A 24486-nucleotide genomic window follows, 5' to 3' on the forward strand; every position below is an offset into this window, starting at 1 on the left:
TCCTTGAATAAAAATTTTGAATGATGATATCTGATTAGGAAATTAGTTTTGTTTCAATAATTTATATTAGATTAGTAATTTCTCCAAGTTATATTCATTAAAATATGCTAATAAAAAGGTAATTTATTATATGAGTAACAAGTAATTCAGAACTGCTTCTCCATAAGAGAATCAATATTTGACTTCATATTTCTTAAATTCATTTTTCTTCTGTTGAAAGAAGTTGAATAAATTTTGGCATAGCCTTCCATGTTACAAAACATGGTAAATAATGTATTGAAACCAATATTTTGTTAGGAGAAAAAAATACACAAAATAAGGTGAAACAAATTTATTTACAAATCAAAAATATACATAAACAATGTCATGAGAATTTACAGAGATTTGATGAGTATGATAACTTGCATTAAATTTAACATTTCATTATTATAAGAAAAATAGATATCTTATAAAAAGAAGTTTGGAGGTAATATAGCATAATTGTTGGATTGAGTTATACGAATGTTGTAACAACTACTGCTATGCTAGATGAATGATTATTTGTTGAGGTTGTCTTTTGCAGAAGCTCTTACTATCATTGCAAACTCAAGAAATAAGAATGATAATTATATCTATAATAGTTAATAAAATGGTAGAATGAAATGAGATTTTGTTTATGTGAAGTATGCAATTTTATTCAATTACAATTACAAAAGCTAATTAGTGCCCTCATAATTTTCAGACTAAGTTAATTATTTCATGTAATTAGTGTTAAATAAATGGCTTAATTTCAATTTGTAACATTAATTTTAAATAATCCTTTAATTTCAGTAAACATGTTTTCACTACATTATTATCTAGTTGAGACAAATTAATAAAAAATTATAATGTTGGATATTTTTAATTTTAGTGATCAGTTTTTATTTTTCTAATTATTGTCACTGAAAATCGATAGATATAAAAACATTCAACTTGTATACTTGGAATGAATCATTTGCAAAGATTCATATTTTTACTTCAAATGACTAATATATAATTATTTCAGTTTGAATTAAAACTATAAGCAAAACATTCCAATAATTCTCCTTAAGATCTTGTATTTGGAAAACTAGCTTTTATTAGTACTACAAGGTGCGTAGCGTCATGAAAAGTGCTTAAATTTGAAAACTATTTTTAAGCAACTTAAAAGTGCTTAATTTTCCCGTGAAGACGAAGAAAGCTTTTGTTTTTGTTTTTATTAACCATAATTTGAATATGATATTTCGAAATCATGATCATAAAGGCTTGTTTACTAGATGTATCAAAAAAGAAAACCAACAAAGGGGAAGCATTCTAAGGTTTCCAGCACGTAGTAAGATGACGGTTAATGTCCCCTCCCTTCTTTTCTTTCTTTCCTCCCCCCCCCTTTTTCTTCAACAATGTGGATTGCCATTTATGAAAATACTGGAATAGTTATCTGGAAGGGGCATTACAAAATGTCATATCTATTGCAAATCGGAAAACATTCGATTCTTAATGTTTTAGACGTTGAAGAATTTATTTAAGTTATGCTTGATAGGAATATATTTAAATATTTATGTGTTCCGAAAGAAGAATATGAGATATGGTCCGATCAACGGAAAATATGAAAAGAGCAGGACGAATTTGACGCGCCAAAAAATAAGCATTTAAAATTAATTTTTAAGAATTTTTTTTTGATAAAAATTATGCATTTAAACAGAAAAAAAAAAATACTATGCTTAGAAAATATGCAGTTTATACATGCATACTTATACAAAGGTGCTTAATTTTGGAGCCTAAGATGCTTAAAAAGTGCTTAAAAGTACTTAATTTTTGCAGCAGTTTCTCACTACGCACCCTGTTAACTTGATTTTCTTTTCAGCAGAATTAGTTGCCAAATGAATTCTTTTTGAAAATCTTCTCTTCTGTTTCAAACACCATGGTTGTTGCACATTATTAAGTCTCAGAAGCCACTTCTTCCAACCAGTCCAAATAATCGGTCACCCTTGTGTAAACTCCAGGATATTCTGCTTTAGCACACTGAAATCCAAAAGAAACAACACCTACTAAAATCCATACGGAATTTTCTAGCAGCATCAATGGACCTCCAGAATCACGCTGAAACAATAATTATTTCATTAGTTCTGTGATTAGTAAAAAAAAATTAAAATATTCAAAAAATAATTAAGGAGCTTTAATTCTAATATAAATTAATTCTAATATTAATAATATAAATAAAGAGTATTAGTCTATTTTAACGAGTATGGAATACAAATTAAGCAAAGCTAAAATTAAAAATTATGGAATTCACAAAAATGCCGATTTATAATGTCGATTAATTAATCAGATAAAATCTTGATTTTTTTTCAAACAGAAAATATGGAACTGAAAATAAATTATTTAGAATTTCATTTGTAATTCGTGTGCATTATTTTACTAAAGTGAAGAATTCTCTAAAAATGCATTTTACACTGGTTGATTTACACTAAGATTAATATTTAAAAAAATTTATTTTGTGAAAAAGAAATAATGCATAACTTTTAAGATTTTGTTTGAGTGATTAAATTTCGTTTAGGCAATATTTATATCCCAAGAAATTTAAAATGGGTATAATTTAATGTCGAAGTCGAATTGACTGGTTATGTCGAATTGCCTAATTTGATGTCGAAGTTTAATGTTTTATTTATGTTGCTGGAAGTGTTAACCATTTATTATAAATTATTTCAAAATTTGAATTCTGAATTCCCCCTTAAAAATTAACACATAAATTTCATTCAAGTGGGGGAGGAGGATATTCAAAAGTTTATTTTCAAAAGAACATAGCCTCCAGTAGTGCTTCAAAACATGTGCACAGTTTCTTTCTTTTCCGATTCGAAGCAAAATGACCTTTTATTATTATTATTATTATTTATTTAACCGTCTACAGCAAGGTGATGCGCGTTTTTATCGAATATCCTTCATATTATGCATTTTCTATCGATGTACGATGTTTGTTTAAATATACATTAATTCGAATTTCAAAATGGCAGATTTGATTCGAAGAGATAATTTAACATAATTAACTATTTAAAAAAGGCTGAATGCTACATTAAAATCTCACTTTTTTTTTTTAATTTCTTGATTCTTAAAATATTGGTTGGTTTTATTTGGTTTTCCAATTAATGAAAAGACATGTATATTTAACCGTACTTTAAACCAAAAACATTTAATAAGATGAAATGGGGAAAAAAATCCATATTTTTTAATCAGTTTTTGTTTATATACCAGCAAGTCAAAATATGAGAAACCATGCTGTTACATAATACTAATATCTTGTTGAACCATCTTTCGGCATTTATGACAGCATATATTCTTTTAAGGAGCACTCTATAAACTGCTAAAACCGTATTAGTCCATGCTAGCAAAATTCTTAGTTTTTTTCTGAACTAATTTAATGATGTTGTTTCGAAAAACTATGAACAGAATTTTCCCAATTTCTTCCACAAATGTGCCATATAGACCTAGCCATACGTTAACTGATAGACCAGACTTCCCTTTTCTACTCATCAAATGTTGGTGCTTATCAATCCACAAATCAATCATTTTTTGTTTGTTTCATAGCAAAATCAAAGGAAATTCTGTTGGGCACCGGCTATTTAGATGGATTATTTGAAAGAATCGTCTCTTAATTTTGCGATAGCCTTGAGTTTTATTGAGCTATAATTTGTTTCGTTGTTGCTCTACATATATCGCGTTCGACCGATTCAGATTTCTTTCATTCTCATATGATTTCTACCCTTTGTTTCACGTTTTATTTGAAATTTTGACTTAATTGACTAAAGATTTGATTCATTTTGTGCGATAAAAGAAGTTTGAAGATTTCCGAAATGCTGGTATCGGCCCTTTTTGCGACCACACACCTATCGCTTTGAAAGCCCTTCATTTGTATTATTTTCTCTGTGAACAGAGCATTCATTAGCTGGTGTTTTTGTTAAGGATATGCTTTTTAACAGCGAAGTTTATATCCATTATAATATATAACATCTGAAGTTTATTTCATCTGGGCACATGCTGCAAAGATGATTCTGAACAAATGATGCCCCTAATAATTAAGCTACTCAGTTTATTTTTCCACTGCAATGTAAAAGTGATCCAGTAATCCATTTAAATCCAGTAATCAAAAACAAAATACTATTTTGAGAATGTCTCTGAGGATGCTCTTTTCGATATAGCGAAGTGAAACCATATCCCAGTTTCCTAAATTTAAAAAAATGCCTCTCCATACTCTTTACATAGTGTGACATAGTTACATAACCAGTGTGACTATGTCTTAACAAGAAACTTTTTTTAAAAATTACCTGGCACGCATCTTTCCCGCCTTCTGGTACTCCAGCACAAATGAACTGACGTGTGATTCCCCTTGGGAGTGTAGATCCTCTTACCGGCTCGTATGATTTGTCACATGACGATATATTTATAACTTTGACAGTCACTTCACGAAGGATTGTGGCACGTTTTCCTCCTGTCGAAAGAAAAGTAGGCAATTAAATCGTGTTAACGGAAACTTGGATTTTAAAATAATAATTCAAAATTAAGTTCAGCTATAAAGAACTGTCCTATAGATCCAACTGATCTCCTATTCAACTGAGCTCATTTTCAATTTACATTAAGATAACGCCTGTTGGTTTGCACAGAATTAGGCTCGTTGGAGTTTTTTTCCCCAAAACGATTTCGGGGAATGCCTTAACATTATGATTTGTCAGAATTACTTGGGTAAATACTTGGTCAACTTCAAAGGGTCAACTACAAAAATAAGTCGAAAATTTCTTTAAGATTTCGCTAGGTGTTTGGAAATTCCAAACTATTGAATATGTCGGGACAAGTTCAGGCTGTAATCTTACATATACCATAGCATCTTTATCTGATATCATAAAAACCCATCAAACGAAAAAAAATCTTTAAAAAAAGATGCGTTGATACAAATTGTCCAAAATGACCTTAAGCAGTTTGGTTTATATGCCCTTATAACTTTTTTGATTGTATTTCTTTAGGTATAATTAAAAACAAGAAGAAACTCGGCAAATAGTCATCTTCATTCAAGTAGCTCCAAGAGGCGTAAAGTTCTTTTCTTAGAGCTGTTTGGAACCATTTAAGCATCGTATTTTCAAATCAAAACAGCACAATATAAGAAGCAATATGCACGAATAATTACAAAATTGAAGTATCGAGTTAATATTTGAGTAGGAATAAGTTCACATAGATGTGAAGGAATTGAGTAGGAATGTGTTCACATAGATTTATGTCATTCAGAATGATTATTTGATGGATGTATGGCTCAGAGAAAATATGGATATATAAATGTAGAGTTTTAATTAGTGGCCATTACCATTCCACTGTTATACTGAATGCATCCAATTCAATTTAGTTTTATTGTATTGTAATAGATGGCACCACGGGTTCTACTAATCGAAGGTGCTAGGTCACGTGACCATAAATTTGAAAAAGCGAGCTGTTGGCATTAGCTCGAGAGCAGAGCAGAGCGGAGAAGGAGAGGCGTTACATAGCTTAGCTATGAGCAGACATCTTGTTAGGCTTCGCCCTTGGTGCCATCTAAATATTTTACTTCTAACTTTAATGTAAATAATGTTTCCCGTCCTAATTGTTAATGTCCTTTTAATTTTGTTTACTGTAAATAAACTATTTGTTTTTCTTTAAAAGTTTCTTAATCAGTACCCTAGACACTGATCCAAATGGGATTGAATGGGCATTTTGTCCCACCCAGTCCTACATAAATAATATTCCCCATTAGCACAAGGTAATGTACGATATTTCCTTAATGTTTTGAATATCGGTCGATGTCGGAAAGATATCATAACAATGTTGTTCGGCATTTTGTGTTAATAAGGTTGCTATTCTTTTCAATTCGTTTTGATTGTTTCTTACCAAAATCCTGATCTCCCCATCCAGTGACAGTGACCTCTTTGCCCAGCAACTGCTTGCGTCGGATTTCCGGTGAAGTGGGCAGGCAGATGGGCCGGACATTGCTTTCGAAGTTGATGGGCTCCTTGAGTCGGACGACAGCGATGTCATTGTAATGTTCTCGAGGCAAATATTGCGGATGAATGATGATGGAGTCAATGAGATGCTGAGTTCCTTCCAGAACTTTGATGCTACCCACTCGGACTGTATAGCGGGTTGGAAGAACACGGCTGCAAAATAAATTTCCTTTTTTTTACTTATTTTTATGGTACATTAAACCACTCATATTAAATACAGGATAATTCAAAACAATTGCTCAGAATAACAAAGCTGTAATTTCCTTGTAAACAATAGTAAAATACAATAACTCAATAAAGTAGGAAATTTAATTTGAATGTAATAATTACTCTATACGTGGCTGTTTCTGGTCACATAGAAAACATTGTAGCGATCGTCCATCTATTATTCGTAAGATTCGTAAGATGGGTTTACACTCAGCTAGTTATAAGATTCCAGTATGTCACGCATGAGCAGAAGGAAGATTGCGCATGCGCTGAGAGAGCAAGTAATAGCAAGTTCTTGTCTCGACGGGACAAGTACTTGCTACTATTCAAGCATCTGCGTATGCGTGGACTTACTGGATGATCTGTATCTGCTAGGGTGTAAACCCACTTTAAGAATAATTCTTTCAAAAATAAATGCTTATTCTTTATTTTGTACTTATTTTAGTTCTAGTTTTAAGATTATAATTTTAATCAAGAATTTCATTATTTTTCATCTCCTAAACGTTTTGTTTAGGTTTCTTAAATTCTTGTGCTATCCACACTAGAATCATTTACACACATTGGCATTATAAGCGTTTATTTAAAATTGCACTGATTTTTTTTAATTTATAATATTTGAAAATTAATTAAATTACTTTAATTTTTAATGAACTATTTTATAAATAAGCATATCAATAAATTAAGAAAACTTTATGCAGAAAAGAACATGATAGTAAGTATGATATTATCTAAAAAATTTTACTTCGAATTTTCACAATTTTTTTTTTTTAATCATGTAATATTATTGCAGGAAACTTGTAACATTTTGACATAATTATTGCAATTTTTTATTATTATTTTTAGCATTATAATGATAGAAAGAAACAATTTTTAACACTGCTTTTTTTTTTTTTAAGTTTGCGCTTTTTTGGGGGGGAGAGATTAATTACCTCATAGCACAAATGGCATTCATAGTACATTAGATGATAGACCCAAGCACATTATGTCATAAAGCGCAACATTTAATTAAATAATACGCTCAACTATATTTTATTCGTGTAATTGTATAAATTTTAATGCTATACTCTGTTTCACCCTAACTTGGCAGTAGTGTATATTCTAGGTATGCCGAATCACAGTCGCTGTGAGAGGCACTGGGTTACTTTAAACTATAAAGTTACTAGAAATGCAGATCGCTGGCGGAACTTTATCTCGCCAATTTTTCGCCAAATAGTAAATATTTATTTACTTTATTATATTATCATTTTAAACCAGAGAATTAATTTTTTCCTTATTTTCATTATTTTTTTTCAATATTATTGATGCATTATTTTAATAAATCATTAAAGTTATTTCATTTCGTTTCATCGTTTCTCAAAAGAAAACCCTAAATCTTTCAATATTCTGTAAAGCTTAGTTCGGTTAATGTTTTCAGAAAAGATATCTGTATCATCGTTCACATCTTTTAAAACTTTATCTATTGCTGGGATCTCATTTCTACGAATAAATGCATGGATTTTTCGTCAGATACAGGATAATGTAAAATCATCATTTTTACATCATCATATTTACTTTTTCATAAGATGACCTGAATGTTTACCTACTGAGCCAAGTTGCTTCTTTCCAGGGGTACTTAAAGGACTGGATGCCTTTATTTCTGTTTTCATGTTGCACTTTTTGTTGATTTCACTCGTCTTAAAGATGTGCAAAGCGTATTCGGTGATAACACTTTTTCTTTTTCAGACATTTTAGAAGTGAATAGAAATGACGAATCGAATAAATATTCAACAATCAAAACTAATAACTACTAATGTGATTAATAGTATCAAAAATATCAGCTGGTAAAAAAGCGAGAATAAGAAAGTACGAAAGATGATAATGGTTGGGAACTAAATGAAGCTGAGTTGGCGGAGACGTAAAAGAAAAGTGCGCCAAATATTTGACCTTGAAGACCGGTTCTAGCGAAAGTGGAATTCATTATGTCAATCGTTTCGTTTTATTCGTTCGCAACCTGGTAACTTAACAGATAAACACTTCTAACTTGAGAATAATTTTAAATACATACTGATAAAAAAAAGGATTTCTGTAATTTATGATATTATTTGATAACTTTCTGAGCATTTTAACTATTTTAAAGGCGGAATTGATGGGGAACTCTTTTCCAACGCGGAGCGTCACATTTTCTGCCTTTTACAATACTGCCAAGTTAGGGTGAAACAGAGTATAATAAAAAGTATAAACTCCTTCTATTCAAAATGCTATTGATAAAAAAAGTTCCGATCAAAAGTTTGATAGTTTAGCGCACTTACTACTGCATTTAAAAAAGTCTGTATGTTTTATAAAATTTTACAAGTAAAAAAAAAAAACACTTACGCGCCTCCTCTTGTACGGAAACAATGCGCTGCAGTCACTACATGCCACTTATTAATGATGGCAGCTCCACATAAAAAGTTTTCGATGCCAAAATTCCTTGTGTAAATGCCGGCCTGAAATATTCAGATGCAATTAGCAAATAGATGTTGGATATATAAAGATAGTTTGTAATTTCTGCATTAGGGTTAATTTTTAAAATTTTCTTATGAAAAAATCGTCAAACTTACCATCCAAGGCCATGCTCCAAGTTGGGATTCCTCTCCTCCAGCAACCGAAGGTCTTTTATCGGATGAGACGCCGAATTCGAGAGGAATTGTTCGTGCAACTTGCCTCGCTATTCGATTTAATCCTCGAATTGTTCTAGTACCGCAGCCTATTTTAAGAAATGAGTCATTTACAGATAACTCCAACTTAAATGGAATTTAAGCATTCTGAATATGAATATAAAATCACCAGGTATAAATCTTCAAATCATATAAAAACTAACTTTAATAATATTGATTCAAATATGAATCTATAATCAGATAAGAAAGTCGATATAAAGAAAAACACAATATAATCTAAAAAACAGGTGGAATATCATTTTTTCTATTGAAAGAACTGTGATAAGAGTTTGTCCACATGTTAGAATACCACATTCATAAGAGTAATACCACAAAAGTGTAATATTTATTTACAGTTAAAATTTAAAAAAAAAAATACTTTATGAAATGGAAGCTTAAACAAATTTTCATTGGTAAAAAACAAACAATTGGAATGGTCTCCCCAAAACTTTCTCGCATACTCCCTAATAAACTAGTCATGCCAGGAAACGTCTTACATGGCATTGGCGTACAATAGTTACGAACTACTAACTTCTGGTCTGAATTTAGAATCTTTATTGAATCTGTCGTGACATTCTTGGCGAGTTATTTGGCGATTAATCCCTGGCACGTGTTAAGATTATCCAAAAATTTAATTTGTGTTTCAGATATGTTTTTTTCAACCAATTGAACCAAAAAATTGACACAAAACTGTACTTATAGTCACAAAATCCCATACCAAATTTGATATATTTAAGTCTTTGCGTTTTTGAATTATCACGTTTACATGTTTCTGAGAGTATAGACAATCAACCCATTGTTGGATTTGGCTGAAAATTCGACATATGTCTATATTATAGATATTAAATCTGTGCACCGAATCGTATCTATCTAGCTCTCTTTATTTTGTAGTTATCGTGTTAATTTATATTCGAACAGATGGACAGACGTAGTTTCTCTAAACAGATTTTACTCGAAATTTGATAAAAATCTACAAATTCGATGTAAAGACCGTATACCAAATTTCAACCATCTAGCTCAAACCGTTTTTGAGTTATCTTTGTCACAGACAGACAGCCTTTTTTCGAAAAATGTATTTTTCGTGCTGAGGGAGGACTAAAATGTGGAAATTCATCAAAATCTCGACCTCGAATTTTTTGACAATTATATTACTTCCTCTACACTGAGTAAATGAGAAATAAAAAGGAATATCAACGTTCCTCAAATTTCATAAACACAATATTTTTTCATGTTAATATTAAATTTTAACATGGAAATGTTGTTAAGCTGCTATACTTTCGACGATGCAAAATTATTTAGATCATGCAAAAATTGCAACATGATACAAAAATTGTTTTGAACGCTTTAAAATTGAATATTTCTAAATTACTGTTACTTCTTGGGTAGCATGTGTTCTCTGGGAATTAACTCAAAATTTTATTTAATTAAGAATTAATAGACATTTTATAAAGTTCTTTTTCCTTAATAACATATATTATTAAAAAAAAAAAACTTTAAAATTCTAAAAAAAAGTAATTTTCAGTGATGCCAATTTTAAATTAGAATTAGTTTCAAAAATAATGTTACTACAATCATTTTCATTATTAATTCAATTCAAACCAATATCATTATTTTATCAAATCTTCGTTATGTAATTTTACGTGCATTAATTTCACGATAATAACTTTCTTTGTGCTGTCACTTCACAACAGAATTTTCACTTTCACTTTTATTAATAAAACTAGAATATGTGCCCGTCTAGACGGTCTATTATCCTTTCAACAATATCTCGGATATGTTTGTCACAGATTAATTAACGAAACTTGTAGTAGAAAAACTCACACACACTGGTAGAGTACTTAAAAAATAAAATAAAAAAAATATTATTTTAATAACAATTAGTAGTAAATATGTATATGTAATATTGTAAAACTTTTTAGCATTAAAAGTTTTGTTTTCTTGCAGAGGGCTCTTCTTAATGCAGAATGTTCAAGAAAACTTAAATCAAAATTAATCATTTAAATCGAATTGAAATAAATGATCCACTAAAACAAGGAAATGCAATAGCGAATACAAAATTTCAAAAATGCTAAAATTAAACATTAGAAATAACCTTCAATTTGATCCACGAAGGAAGAATATAATGAATCAGCCTTAATATAAAATAATAAAAATTGCAGACCTCAGCTCAATCATCTTTCCTATTTATTCTCGCTTATGTTTATCCGCACGCCGATAAACAATAAATTTGAACAATAAAAAAATTAAAACACTGACTTAGTTGCCACCTGGGATTCCATATCCGATAATGGCACAGACCAACAGGGCGGGGTTATTTTTAACTCCGCCCGTGTTATAGAAGGCGGTGGATGATAATGTATACTGATAATGTTTCTAGCACGGTATTCTTTTTTGCATATTGCATGATTCTGTAAAAATTGTTGCTCTTAAATTGTAGCTGTTAATTCAAACAAGTCAGATGAAGACTAGACGTAAAATTAAGCCTAAAAGATTATCACGCAACAAGGTTTCGGATTAGAAATTCGAATTCCTTTTTATTTTCATTTTTACGATTCTAGTGTGTTTATATGATAATTTGATAACATCGTTATTAGAATTAGAGTTGTAAAAAAATAAGAATTTTAAGCATTCCTTTTTGTTAGTTTGTTTACTTTTATTAAATAGTAATTGCTTTCAGATTCCAGTTAGTTAGCCCATCATATTAATAATTGTAATTTAATTATGATAAGTAATCTTGGGGAAATAGAAATCATTGCAGCAGATAAATTTATTGTTACAAGTTATATTTCAGATTTGATTTTTGCTAAAATTAGGCAAAAAATATTTATAAAATTTGTATTTTAAAAAGCTATTACGTTTTTGAGGGCCTTATGTAAAAAAAAAAGAGTTTTGAAAAATTTAATGAAGCAATTATATTGGTTTGATTCTTATTATAACAATGAAAAATACTGATGCAAATAATACTGAAGTTTTTAACAAATTGTTAAAATAAATTTTTTATAAAAGCTGTATAACAGCTAAATTTGTTGATTGATTTTTTTTGGATTTTATGAAAGTGTAAAAATTATTTTGGTTTAATAATATTTACGGAAGTTACAGTAAAAAAATGTCAATATGCGACTTAATTTTCAATTAATCAAAATTTTAATTAAAATTCCGAAAAAAAAATCGATGCGAGGAGCGGATTTTCACTTCCCAATGAACATTAGTGTCAAATTCGATTTTTCCCAAACAGTCTATCTTGTAAAACACCAAAAGAAGATATTTTCACTTTTGTTACTAGAAAGAGATGCAAACGCATAAAATTTTTATTTCAGAAAGATATTGTAGATTTCCAAAAATATATTTGAAGACCACTTTTGGCACTTTTTAATTCTTTGTTACGTTTTCCCAAAAATTATTCCATATATTTCTGTCTGAGAACTATTTTCACATTCATTAAGATGTGCAAAGAAAAATCATCATATTATAGTCAATTCATATGACGTCACAGTCATATGACACACGTAACAGGTCATACAGCCTAAATATATTCTTGGAAGAAGAAACCCTCTTAATATGCAGGTAAATATATACATTTTTATTGTTTATTCATTTTTTTGAATCACTCAATTCATTGCATTATTGCAGACGATTTTTAAATTTATATTAATATTATTTAAAACATCATTGCCAATTTATTTTAAGCATTATGTTTTGTGTTGGTGGAGAAAATTCATGATATGTTTTAGGAAAATTGACAAAAAAGGACTCTTCTTTGAGAAAATAAAAGAAAAAAGACCATTCTTTTAATCTTCTAAGAATAATCGCTAAATTTCAGCTCTATCATTACTATTAATAAAACTTAATGTATCTATGTGTATTGGCATTTTAAAGGGAAGGTAGCTGAATTTAGAGCTATGAAATTTTGCATAAACATAATTTGCCGGGTCGGAATAAGGACATTTTTAAAAATATCATTTATTTAAAAAAGTAACGAAAATTTTATAGTTTTTCTTTGATAATTTCGGAAAATCTTATACCACAAAAAAAGATTTTTATACCGTGTCAAAATTCCAAACATTATTAATTTTTCCAACAACACCACTTTTTCTACCTGTGACAATAATTTATTTGCTGTGCGTTTCCTTTAATTTTAATAAATTTTAAATAATTTAAAAATATATTTAGTTACTTTTACAACAATATTTTTTTTCTGTTACTGTATCATTTCATTGCAAATCATTTTCAATATGACTACAAATATTCTATTCTGAATTTTTCTTTCGGTATTTAGAAGCCAAGTCATGAAGCCTTGGCCCAATTTTTTAGCATAATATTTCCTTTTAAAGCATGACTTTAATATATTTTTTTATTTTTGGTTAGGTTTGTTGCAATTACAGATAAGACTTAACTTCAAAAGTAAGCAATTATGAAAATTTTGATAGCATATATATTTTTAAACACTGCTGCTTTCTTTCTAAAATATAACTGGATACTGTTCGTTTCAGTATTCTAAGACGACTACTTTTCGACGATTCTATCTTATTAAGGGGAGAGACGTGGAAGGATGAGGGCATTTCCGGAATTTTTCGTCATTCTTTGACCTTGATTTTCGTTTTATTAAATATCTTTTTATTCAATTTTTTTCACGTTATTTTAATTCAGTCCGCGAGTAATCCGAATTTATTTTATTGTTAAATATAAACATCTCCTTCTTTAATCTTTCCTCTCGCCCCTATTTTGAAGAATTAAACCCGTCTTAATTCATGCGCAAAAACGCGGAGGATTTTAGAATCCGTTGTCAAACAATATATAAATATATATACGATCAATCTTTCAACTTAAACTTTTATTTATTTTTAATTTTAATCCATTAAATCTTTTATTAAAAATGTTAGCAAAAACTTTTTTTAATATTACAAAATTTATGAAACATATTCAGTACTACACACAACAACAACAACAACAACAAAAAACCTTAATTAGTTTTCCTGATTTATATTTATTTTTCAAGTAACAAGCAAGTTATTGAGTTTATTGGAGTATTACCATTTCCGCTTCAGATTCAAGTTTACATTTTAGATGAGATAATGGATAAGGAGAACAGGAAGATGCATAACACAATGAGTAGAACAGATGCAAGGTATAAATTATATATTTATCAAAATTTGAAACAGATAACACTTTGCTGAGAAGATCATTAAAACTAGGCTATACTTCAAAGATTTTATTGAAATTTTTCGCTATCAATAATTCAAGCGAAACAACTAATTACCAAAACGGTTAGTAAAATAATAATAATAATAATAAATAAATAAATAAAAATAAAAAAATAAAGAAGAGCTTCAAGAACATAACACCAACTCTCTCAAAATCTAAAAAAACTCTAATCTAATTAGTAAATGGAAGTAAAATTCATTTACCTGGAATATCGAATTTTCTAGAGAGAGTCGGGTTAGGGCAACAAACAACTGGCATGTCTCTTATCCAACGGCAAATTACAGGCATCTGCGACCTAATAGTTTCCATAACAGGTCGACATTCCGGTAAAGGTGTGCATGTTCCTGCAGATCCGTCGGGAGTCCGGCAATCCTGTTGATTTGAATTTTCATCTGTGAACTTCACGCCAGCAGCTAAAATGTTCATAAAAATTAATGTATATTGCTGTATTAACACTAACAACTCGTATCGCCGTGGCTCAGTCGCCGCAGCATCTCGTTTAAGATTGGTTAGTCCATGGTTCGAATCCAAGCCACTGTGTTTTATCCGAAGTCTAGAATTCTTTTATTTAAATTGCTTTCTATTGTTTAAGATCTGGAAGGTTCTAGATCTTTCTTAAATATTCAAATTGTGTCGTTTTCGAACATTTTACTGTTAGTTTCAATATCCTAAGACGACCACTTTTCGGCGATTGTATCTCACTAAGGGGTGAGACGCGGAAGGATAAGCGCATTTCTGAACTCTTCGTCATTCTTTGACCTTGATAACGCCCTATTTTTCTTCACTTGTATATGAGCATCGCGTCGTTTCTGACCGTATTATTTTATTTTAATTTAGTCTCCGAGTAATCCGAATTTACTTTATTATTAGATGTAAACATTTCACCCTTCCTCTCATCCTTATTTTGATGAATTAAACCCATCCTAACGCATGCGCAAAAGTGCGGAGGGTTTTAGAATCCGTTGACGAACACTATATGTGTATGAAAACTGAATCTCATCTGTGATAGGCAAGTTGTCAGTCTCTTTTTCTTTTCTGCCATGTGACTATTTAAGCCAAATTTTTGCGCAGTAGCTTCTGAGGGTAAAGACCCCTAAGCACCCGAGAGCAGAAATCTGACTTCTAGCTCAAATGTAGATAGCAGACACACACACACACACTCGCTTGCACAACCCCTTTTTACAGGCGGGGGGGGGGGCTCATTCACTCACCTCACAGAGAGAACAACCATGCCCAAAATGGGACTCGAACCCAGGACGCCCAGGTCACGGGGAAGACGCGTTACTCCTATGCCAGGACGCCGGCCGTGTCAGAACTCTTGCTGTAAGGAATTGTTTCATTCTAATAAATTTAATTGTCTGTTTAAACTAACGTCGTAGTTATTTACATCTTAGTGATAATATACATATGTACATAACTCACCAAAGTTCATAACAATTTAAGGAGAGAGTATTTCCCTCTGGTTATTTCCACTGGAACCAGCGAGGGTGTTCCCCCTGAAACTTTCCCACATACTCTCTAATAAAGATTTCATCCCCCTTCCTTTGCATACAATTGTGAACCTTGAGTAAAACCACGAATTTCTTGCATTTTATTGAATTGCATGGTGAACCATAGTTAAGAAATGTGAATCTAGCATTTTTACTAAATTTATCGCGAGAATATGTATTTTGGATTTCATTTTGCCAACCGATCGACATAAAAATTTGACACAAAACCACAGCGATATTTCATTGATTCAAATCAGTGAGTTTTATGATTTCTTGCATTTATATGCATGCGAAAGTAAGGACCGACAGACAGGTCAACCCTTTGACAGATCTGGTGTAAGAATCTATATTTTAGAGTCTAAATTTATGCACAAAATTTTAACTATTGAGCGTTTTTCGTTTTATAATTATCGAGATCATTTGTAATCGGACAACCGGATAAACAGATTTTCTCTAAATAGATTTCATTCAAAATGCGACAGAAGTCACAAATTTGATGTAAAGACCAGATACAAATTTTATCTTCTAGTTCAAAGCGTTTTTGAAGTGTGGTGAATAGCGTATAAACCAGTTAACAACTACACTACACGAGTGTACGCTTTTGTATCGCGGTTATGTTACTGGATTGCGAACCACAAGGTTCCAGGTTCTATCCTAGTACATCCCAAGACCGCTAAATTAGTGACCTTGGACGATGAACCTTCAACCTTCATACAGCTGTTGTGGCGCCATCTACCCGCAACCAAAGTCGTCAGACTCACTTGACGCAGCAATCAAAGCCGTCAGACTCACTTGGCGCAGCAGCATCAGCAACTACTCACCCACACACGCTCGCCATAACGCGTGGCGCTACTCAAATAGGGTACAGGCCCATTAGACAACAGCTAATAACTCAATACATCACCACTCAACAGCCATATCTTTCGTTTCACCTCCGACTCACTGGAGGGAGAGTACTGTGGTGAATAGCATATAATCCAGTTAACAACTACGCTACACGAGCGTACGCTTTTGTATCCTGGTTATGTTACTGGATTGCGAACCACAAGGTCCCAGGTCCTAGCACATCCCAATACCGCTAAAGAAGTATCATATTCAGAGACAGGCAGATAGACAAGCGTAATGCAAATAATGTGTTTCTCGGACTCGGAGAGGTCTAAAACTTGAAGATTCGGTAATTCTCGAGTTTCAGTTTTTTGACGATTACAATAAATTCTATATATTTCATATATGAGAAAGTAAAAATAACAAATCTGAAAGATGCTACATTAAAAAAATAGTATCACATTTAAAACCAGCCAGAGTGGTCTCCCCAAAATTTTCTCGCATACACTCAAATGAACTTGTCATGCAAGAGAAAGCCTTACATGGCAATGGCGTACAATAAGTACGAAATACTAACTTTTGGTATGAATGTAATATTTGTACTGAATCTATCGTGTTATCCTTGGCGAGATATTTGGCGATTAATCGCTGGCCTGCGTTAATAGTATCCAAAAATCGAATTTGTATTTTTGATACGTTTTTCTCAAACAATTGAAACAAAAATGTAACACAAAACTGTACTTGCAGCCACAAAATACTATACCGTATTTGATATATTTAAGTCATTGCGTTTTTGAATTAAGATGTTTCCATATTTTTGGCCGTACAGACTGACAGTCAATCAACCCGTGGTTGGATTTGGCTGCAAATTTAGTGTCTACATTATAGATATTAAATCTGTGCATCGAATTTTATCCATATAGCTTTCTTCGATTTGTAATTATCGTGTTAACGTACATTCAAACACACATATAGACGCACTTACTCTGAACAGATTTTACTCAAAATTTGGCACAAATATGCAAACTTAGTGTAAAGACCACATACCAAATTTCATCCGTCTAGCGCAAAGCGTTTTTGAGTTATCTTTGTCACCTACAAACAGACGTATATTTTCAGTAAGTATGTATTTTCAATTCAGTGAAGTCTAAAACGTGGAGATTCGTCAAAATCTAGAGTTCGAATTTTTTAACGTTTACTATATTTCCTGTATACTATTGTAACATTCCCCGTTTCCCAGTACTGATAAGACATTTACAGCCAGCTGTGTCGACGCTGTTAAATACTAAACTCCTCGAGATAGCCAGATGGTGGATCTTTTCACCTCGGTGGTCTCGCATCTGTTCATTAGCGACTACAGTGAAAGACCACATGTGGAATTCCTCGTCGAAGTGGTATTGATCGTACCTTCGAAGAGAAAGGGGTGTCCAAACAACTGGATGCTAAATGTTTCTCATTGTGAAAGGACTATGATAACTCCTTGTTCCAGATTAGTGAGTTGTGAAAGGTGCGTCACACAAAGGACCCTCCCACGACTGACTGGCGCCGCTGAGAGAGCATATTGCTGAATCCCGATTGGCCGAAAGAGAGCTCAGATTATCAATGTAAATTAAAAGGCGGAGACTGTCGCCGAAATAAAGTGCGAATATTTTTTTTTTTTTTTAGAGAAGAGAAGAAACGAATTGCAGGCAGACTGTTGGACTACGCCCACGAGTTCAGAGTCCGGAGAACTACCCCTGGAGTTGTCTTGTTGACTAACAAGCTGTGAGTTCCCTGTGGTGTTTTTTCTCCGTATTGATGGAGAACTGAGTTCCAACAAAACCTTCGATTTCGACTGTTGTGCCTCCTACTACAGGTGTAAATAAGTATTTATTTAACCAAGATTAGAACAAGTTGTTCTTTTGTATATATAGGGCTGTAAAATATTGAATTGTCTGGAAATAAAGAATTGTCTGGAAATTCTGCTTCGTTATTTGATCAGTCTAGATCAAGACATTACACTATGTATATGTGAAAGTAAAAACTGAACTTGACTTACCTCGTGCTTGCCTTAATTGGTTAATGATTTCTGTCAACTGATTAGCTGTTGCATTCTTTTCTTCAATGTTCTCTTTGGAAGTATTATTTTGAGGTATCGGAAACACGGGGAGGAGAGGAACTCGAGATGCACCACCAGTTCTCCTGTTGATACCATTGGCTGTTGGTGGTGGAATATTTTCAGAACTCCCATCTGAACGCGAACGCCTTCCTTGGATGCCAGATGGCGGATAATATGATTCAGAATCTGTACCACTGTCACTAAATCTTTCAAAAGAGTTTTTCATGTGTGATGGTTGGGGTTTGCTTTCCACGGAAGACATTTCTAGAAAATCATCTTCTTCGTTGAAAGATCGACTTCTGAACATTATAGGCCCGGAACCACCAGTGAATGTTTCTGATGAGTTTTGTTTAGATAATTGCACTGAATCATTTTGAAATGAATCATCTGTCAGTTTTTTATCACTAGAATTATCGGAATATATCTGGTCATAATAATCTTCGTGTATGACAGATGAATCGTTGCTTGATTCAGTTACAGAGAAGCGTTTCTGTGATGATTCCATATCAACAGGTCGATCGTTGATCCTTTTGTTGACATCTTTTTGGTCCACTTTCGATATTCTATTATTAAGTAGAGAATCTTTCTTAGAATACTTAACTGTCTTCTCCAAACACTCTCCAACACATAATTTACCATCTTTAGTTGTTAAATTATTTGTGTTCTTTGCAGAATTCACTTTAGTGTTACTTTTTTCAGAAGATTCGTCACTTTTTATAAATATATGTACACTAGTATTTTCTTGGCGCGCGTCGCTGCTTGAAGCATAATAGAATGCTCCTCGTTGGTGATGATTGAAACTCTCATCATTTGTTTCAATGTCTTGCTTTTTTATGTTGGCATCTGTATTTTCAACATTTGTAAAGTTTTGGTTAGTGTCAGTCGATGGAACTTCACTTTCACTCGTCGTTGCATTTTGCAAGTCACTCAGTGATGGTAAAGAATGGTAAAACGCATTTGAAGTGTCATTGTCATTTGACCATATTTCAAAACTGTCTGTTTCTGAAGACACTCGAAGAACTGCAACAGCTACGCACAGAATTATGTAGATAAAACGTGCAAGACTGATTAGGCTGCATTCCATGCTGCCTTAGAGCACCTAAGAATTGAGAAATGAAATCTTCAATAGACAAGATTTTATAAGTGTCAATACAATACAAAATAGAAATGATTTTATATCAATAACTTATGCAACCAATGAAAATTTTTTAGGTAAATATGTATGTTTTTGTATATACTTCGTAGGAATTGCAAACGTTTGCAAGATTTCTGTGTTTTTCAGATACTATTACAAAAATTTTGTCAATGGAAATTTCTTTTTCGATGAATTTACTTCTGTGTCTTTTTTCAGTTACAACGATTCTACTTTAAGGGACAGAATATAATGATCAGTAATATATAGAAATTATATATATTGAAAATCAGTAATATATAGAAAATAACGTTATTTAATAATTAATACAGGGTGTTTGAAAAGTTCAGAACAAATTCAGAAATTTACAATTCGCAAAAGAATGACGGTAGAATGAAACCATTTGTAAAAAATGAATGAAAATGAAACTTACATTTTTTCTCGGAACCAATACTACTGATAATATAGTTTAGAATCTTAATTAACAGCCTTTTTAAATTTAATCTAGAATTTAAATGGGAAAAATATACTGAGAGGAATAACGATTTAAAAATATTCAGTGTGGCCACTATTCAGAAGCACAATTATCAGATGACTACACATATTTTTCATTGTATTTACCGCCATTTCTGTTGGTATAACGGACAGGAGTAACATAAATATATTTTAATTCTATAAAAACAATTGTGGATTCTCATCTTACAAATATATTCTTGAATGATGAACAATGCATTGAACATTTCTAAATTGTTATTCCGACCAATGTTTTATCTTATGTAACTAACTAAGCCTAACAATTTGGTGATTTAAATTATGAAATTCTAGGTTCATAAGTAAAAAAATCTGGTTTCATTTTGATTTTTTTAGTACTCTTTGAGCTTCCCTGTCTTGGTTTGTTTACAAATTGTGATTAGTTCTGTATTTCTAAATCACCATGAAAATTAATATTTAAAGAAATTAAGAGATAATACATAATTTTTAAACGTTTTAAAACAATACAAATTCAACTAAAAAAAGTAAATATATAACAGTAATTTTGAATCAAATTTTAATACAAGACTGAAACCTATAGGTGTTATTAAGCAACTTTTAATAATACTAGCTAATAGTAATAGTACTTTACCCATTGACAAAAATAAATATTTACTTGCAGTTTCAACATATGAAGAGGATTTGAATTGTTCAGAACTTAAAGAATGATACTTAACGAAACCTTTTCTGTTCTAGGAATATATCTCAATGATACATTTCTGGAAATTAAGATCGATTCTTCTATTCCAGCCTGACATTCTAAAGAGATTCTATTTTGTAAGATAGCCACTTCTTTATCTACATTGCATATGAGGTAAATTAAACATTCTGATAAATAAAAGCTTTTTTATTCTTGACATAATTTAAGAAATTATTTGGAAAAATGAAGGAGGCGATCAACCCAATTTCATCAGAATTTGTTTAAAAAATACTTTTTTTTTAGTTCACGATAAGAAATTGGTTTATATTATCGGAAGCTTGTGTTATGTAATTCTGATTTCATAGTTCTCTCTGATCAAAATCTTAAAAGCTCGTGCTAACAACGTGCACTTTAATTCGATTTAAGAAAGAAAAGAAAAGGGCAAGCTAAGCATTTATTTTTATTTAAACTGTCCTCGTTCGCTATATCTTTATACGACTCTTTTTCCTTTTTAGAGTGGCATTTTACATCTACTTAGAGCGCCTAGTAAAGATGCCAGATTCAAATCTATCAAATTTAAAAGTATAAGTTAATAAAATTTGAAAGAAAAAAAATCTACTGACAGTGACAATTTCTACAAGATGTAGCGTTTCGAGTTGCCATTATATAAAAATCATCACAAATGATAACTATGTTTCAAATCGTTTGGTAACATAACAGGCTGAACTTATAATCCCATCTCGTTTGCAAAATGGATCTCCATTATTACAAAAAACAAAATACGTTTCAAAAATAAGGAAGCTATCGTCTGCCGATGTAATAGGCTAATTAAATTTTAAATCTTACTTTGTTGCAAAATGAATTTCCGTTATTGCAAAAGACAAATTCTTTTTCAAAAATATTGAAGCTATGATTTGACTGTTGCAACAAACCTGATTATAATCAAATTAAAATCTTTCCTTGTATTTTAAATGGATTTCCTTTATTACTCCTTATATGAACTTAGAAGTTTAAGCAATGCTGGATCATAAATTAGCGCGCAGTGAATTTAGGATACGAAACATATTCACAAACAACTGGTCATAAAATTTAGGAAAGTGTCTAACATTCGCGGAAAGTAAATTATTAATTATTTAATTAACTGAATTCGGTAACAAATAAAAATAACTGCATTATCAGTGTTCAGAAATGGTTGTAAATTTTATGTAGCTTTGAAAATTCCTGTTTTCAATTTTATATACAAATGTTGTTAGTATATACCTTTTAATCAGTTCCACCAATTACGGAGTTATAAACCATTTTGTAGCAAGATCATGCGAGTTGAACATGTGGATATCTTGAACAACATTAATCAGCAAGAACAGGAATTAAATTGACTTTTTATTTCAGAAATATTTCTCCTGAAATCTTTTTTGCTGTTATAACAAAATGCACTTTTTTAAAAAGTAAGTTGTTTTATTGAGGAACCAGCTCTTATAAAGTCTTAAATGAAAAAGACAAAAAAACATAGAAGAACTAAACTTTTACAAAGAAAAAGAATGTAAATAAAATTTGCAATAAATTTATGTTACCCATTCAATTTCGAAACCACAAATATCTGTGAAAAAGAGCTTTATGTTTCATTGCCATTTCTATAAAACAATTTTGTAGATTTAATTTATTTCATTAGTGGTCAGAATCATATTTGAATACTATTGAAGCCATACATCAACAAATTTTGAATACAAACCAATTATAAATTAAAAGACGCGTCTAGAGAAGATGCACTAAGAAAGCTAGATAAGATGTAATAAAAGTTAAAAATGAAAAAAAAAAAAAACCCTTCATTTTGAACAAATTCCTAAAAAATCAAATATATACAGTCAATTCACAGATATAGAAACCTTCCGGGCTTTTGTGCATGCGTCAAGAAGCGTTGATTTCGTCAAAATAGAGAAGAGATGTTTACATCTAACAATGACTAGACATATGAGCAATACATATACAAGTTTTGAATTAAAATAAAATAATACCTGCCAAAATGACAAACGGATTAAAAAACGAATAAAATGCCTTTAATGGAACAAGAATCAAGATTGAAGCTTAAATAAAAAATTCTGGAAATGCATCCATCTTAATGCGTATCATGCTTTTGTGCAATACAACATCTGAAAATATTAGTCTCGGGATACTGAAATGAACTATACTATCCAATTCATGAAACATCCATTTTTGGAACTGGTAAAGCTAATAGATGATAAGTAATTTATTCTAATTTCTGTTTATTTCGTGCGTATGATAATAAAATAAAAGACTTCATGAAAGAAGTTGTATTAATGAAATAAAGGGAAGTAATAAAAGTTTCACATGTGTTTCACATAAAAGTTTCATTGCAGACAATGATGGCTGAATGCAAATGCTGAAAAAATAAATTTCTTGCAATCCAATTAATCTAGTTTAATTCACGATTTCAATTTGCAAATTAAGCATATAATTAATGAATTATTCATGTATTATTTTTTATTTAGTATTATAATAAATGAAAAATTATGTTGTAATAAATAAGCAAGATAAGGAAGCATCATGGACATGTTGACCTGAGGAGTGCCGCAATAAAATCTATAAAAAAATTTATCAACTTAGTCGTCAAGTGAATAATCTGTAAACAATACAAATTCTACGAGTTATAAAATATCAAGACTATCAGTTTATAATAATTTATTAAAATAATTTGACAAATAAATAAAGGTATAATTAAATACTTATTTATAATATATTTTCGATGTCAATTATTCATTTAACTGATTAAGCTGTATTCCATTTGACAAATCCTGTAAAACTATAATTTTTAATCTAACATTTTTTTAAAATTATTAGATCCTTATAATCTATTATAATAATTAAATTCTTTGTTATGGAAATAAGGAAATCGTTAGCTAATAACTATGGCTAATTTTTGAGGAACGAATTATTCTTTTGACAATTTTTCCAGAAAATGTAGATAAAAACATATAAAAAACTATACATTTTTACAAAGTTATCAAAATAAAAATAATTAAATTAAATAAATCATTCCAATACTGATAAAATTAAAAATACGTTGAAATACATAATTAAATTGACCAGCTATTAAAAAAAATCGCAATACCTGGGATTGTGATTGATAAGAAAATATATTGAGAGGGAAAGAAAAGTATTAAAAATCATGCAACGAAAAACAATAATAAAAAACAATCGCAGTTGAATGACTGCTTTGAAAATATCAAATTCAAGTAATTTAATTAAGAATTCTGACCTATCATTTGAATGTACAAGCTAAATAAATAATTAGTAATTTGTTCACAATTCTATTTTCATCTTGAGTACAATAATAAAGGAAAAAGAAGAAAAAAACATCATAAAAAAGCATAGAAAACAACGAAATTAAAAGTAATTAAAAGTTAGACTTGGAATGAAAAAATAATTTAAAAAAACCACATAGTTGAGAACAAATGCCGTGGAGTGCAAACGTTGTAAAAAATTTATATTTGTAACTACCTAATTTAAGTAATCTAATTTAATTTTGCAAAACAAAACGATAATTGATAAAATATTTCATAATTCTACTGTCTCACCAAATCTAAATTTAAAAATGAAATTATTTTTTAAAAATTGAGATTGCGATAATTGTTTTATTTCTAAAATAAAACTTAG

General features: G+C 30.6%; 1 protein-coding gene across 2 annotated transcripts in view; it reads right to left on the bottom strand.

The window, feature by feature from the left end:
* Positions 1-316: 316 nt before the first annotated feature.
* Positions 317-24486, bottom strand: part of LOC129972102 (uncharacterized) — a 37778-nt gene continuing 13608 nt past the window's right edge. For both annotated transcript variants that reach the window (XM_056086087.1, XM_056086086.1), the window contains exons 2-8: positions 18452-19610; positions 14302-14511; positions 8801-8946; positions 8574-8686; positions 5902-6167; positions 4317-4480; positions 317-2097 (exon numbers count right to left, since the gene is read on the bottom strand). In XM_056086087.1, coding sequence (XP_055942062.1) covers positions 1936-2097; positions 4317-4480; positions 5902-6167; positions 8574-8686; positions 8801-8946; positions 14302-14511; positions 18452-19595 — 2205 coding nt within the window. In that variant the 5' untranslated portion in view covers positions 19596-19610 and the 3' untranslated portion in view covers positions 317-1935. The remainder of the gene's footprint in view (positions 2098-4316; positions 4481-5901; positions 6168-8573; positions 8687-8800; positions 8947-14301; positions 14512-18451; positions 19611-24486) is intronic.

Source organism: Argiope bruennichi, chromosome 6 (assembly GCF_947563725.1).
Source record: "Argiope bruennichi chromosome 6, qqArgBrue1.1, whole genome shotgun sequence".
NCBI lineage: Eukaryota > Metazoa > Arthropoda > Arachnida > Araneae > Araneidae > Argiope > Argiope bruennichi.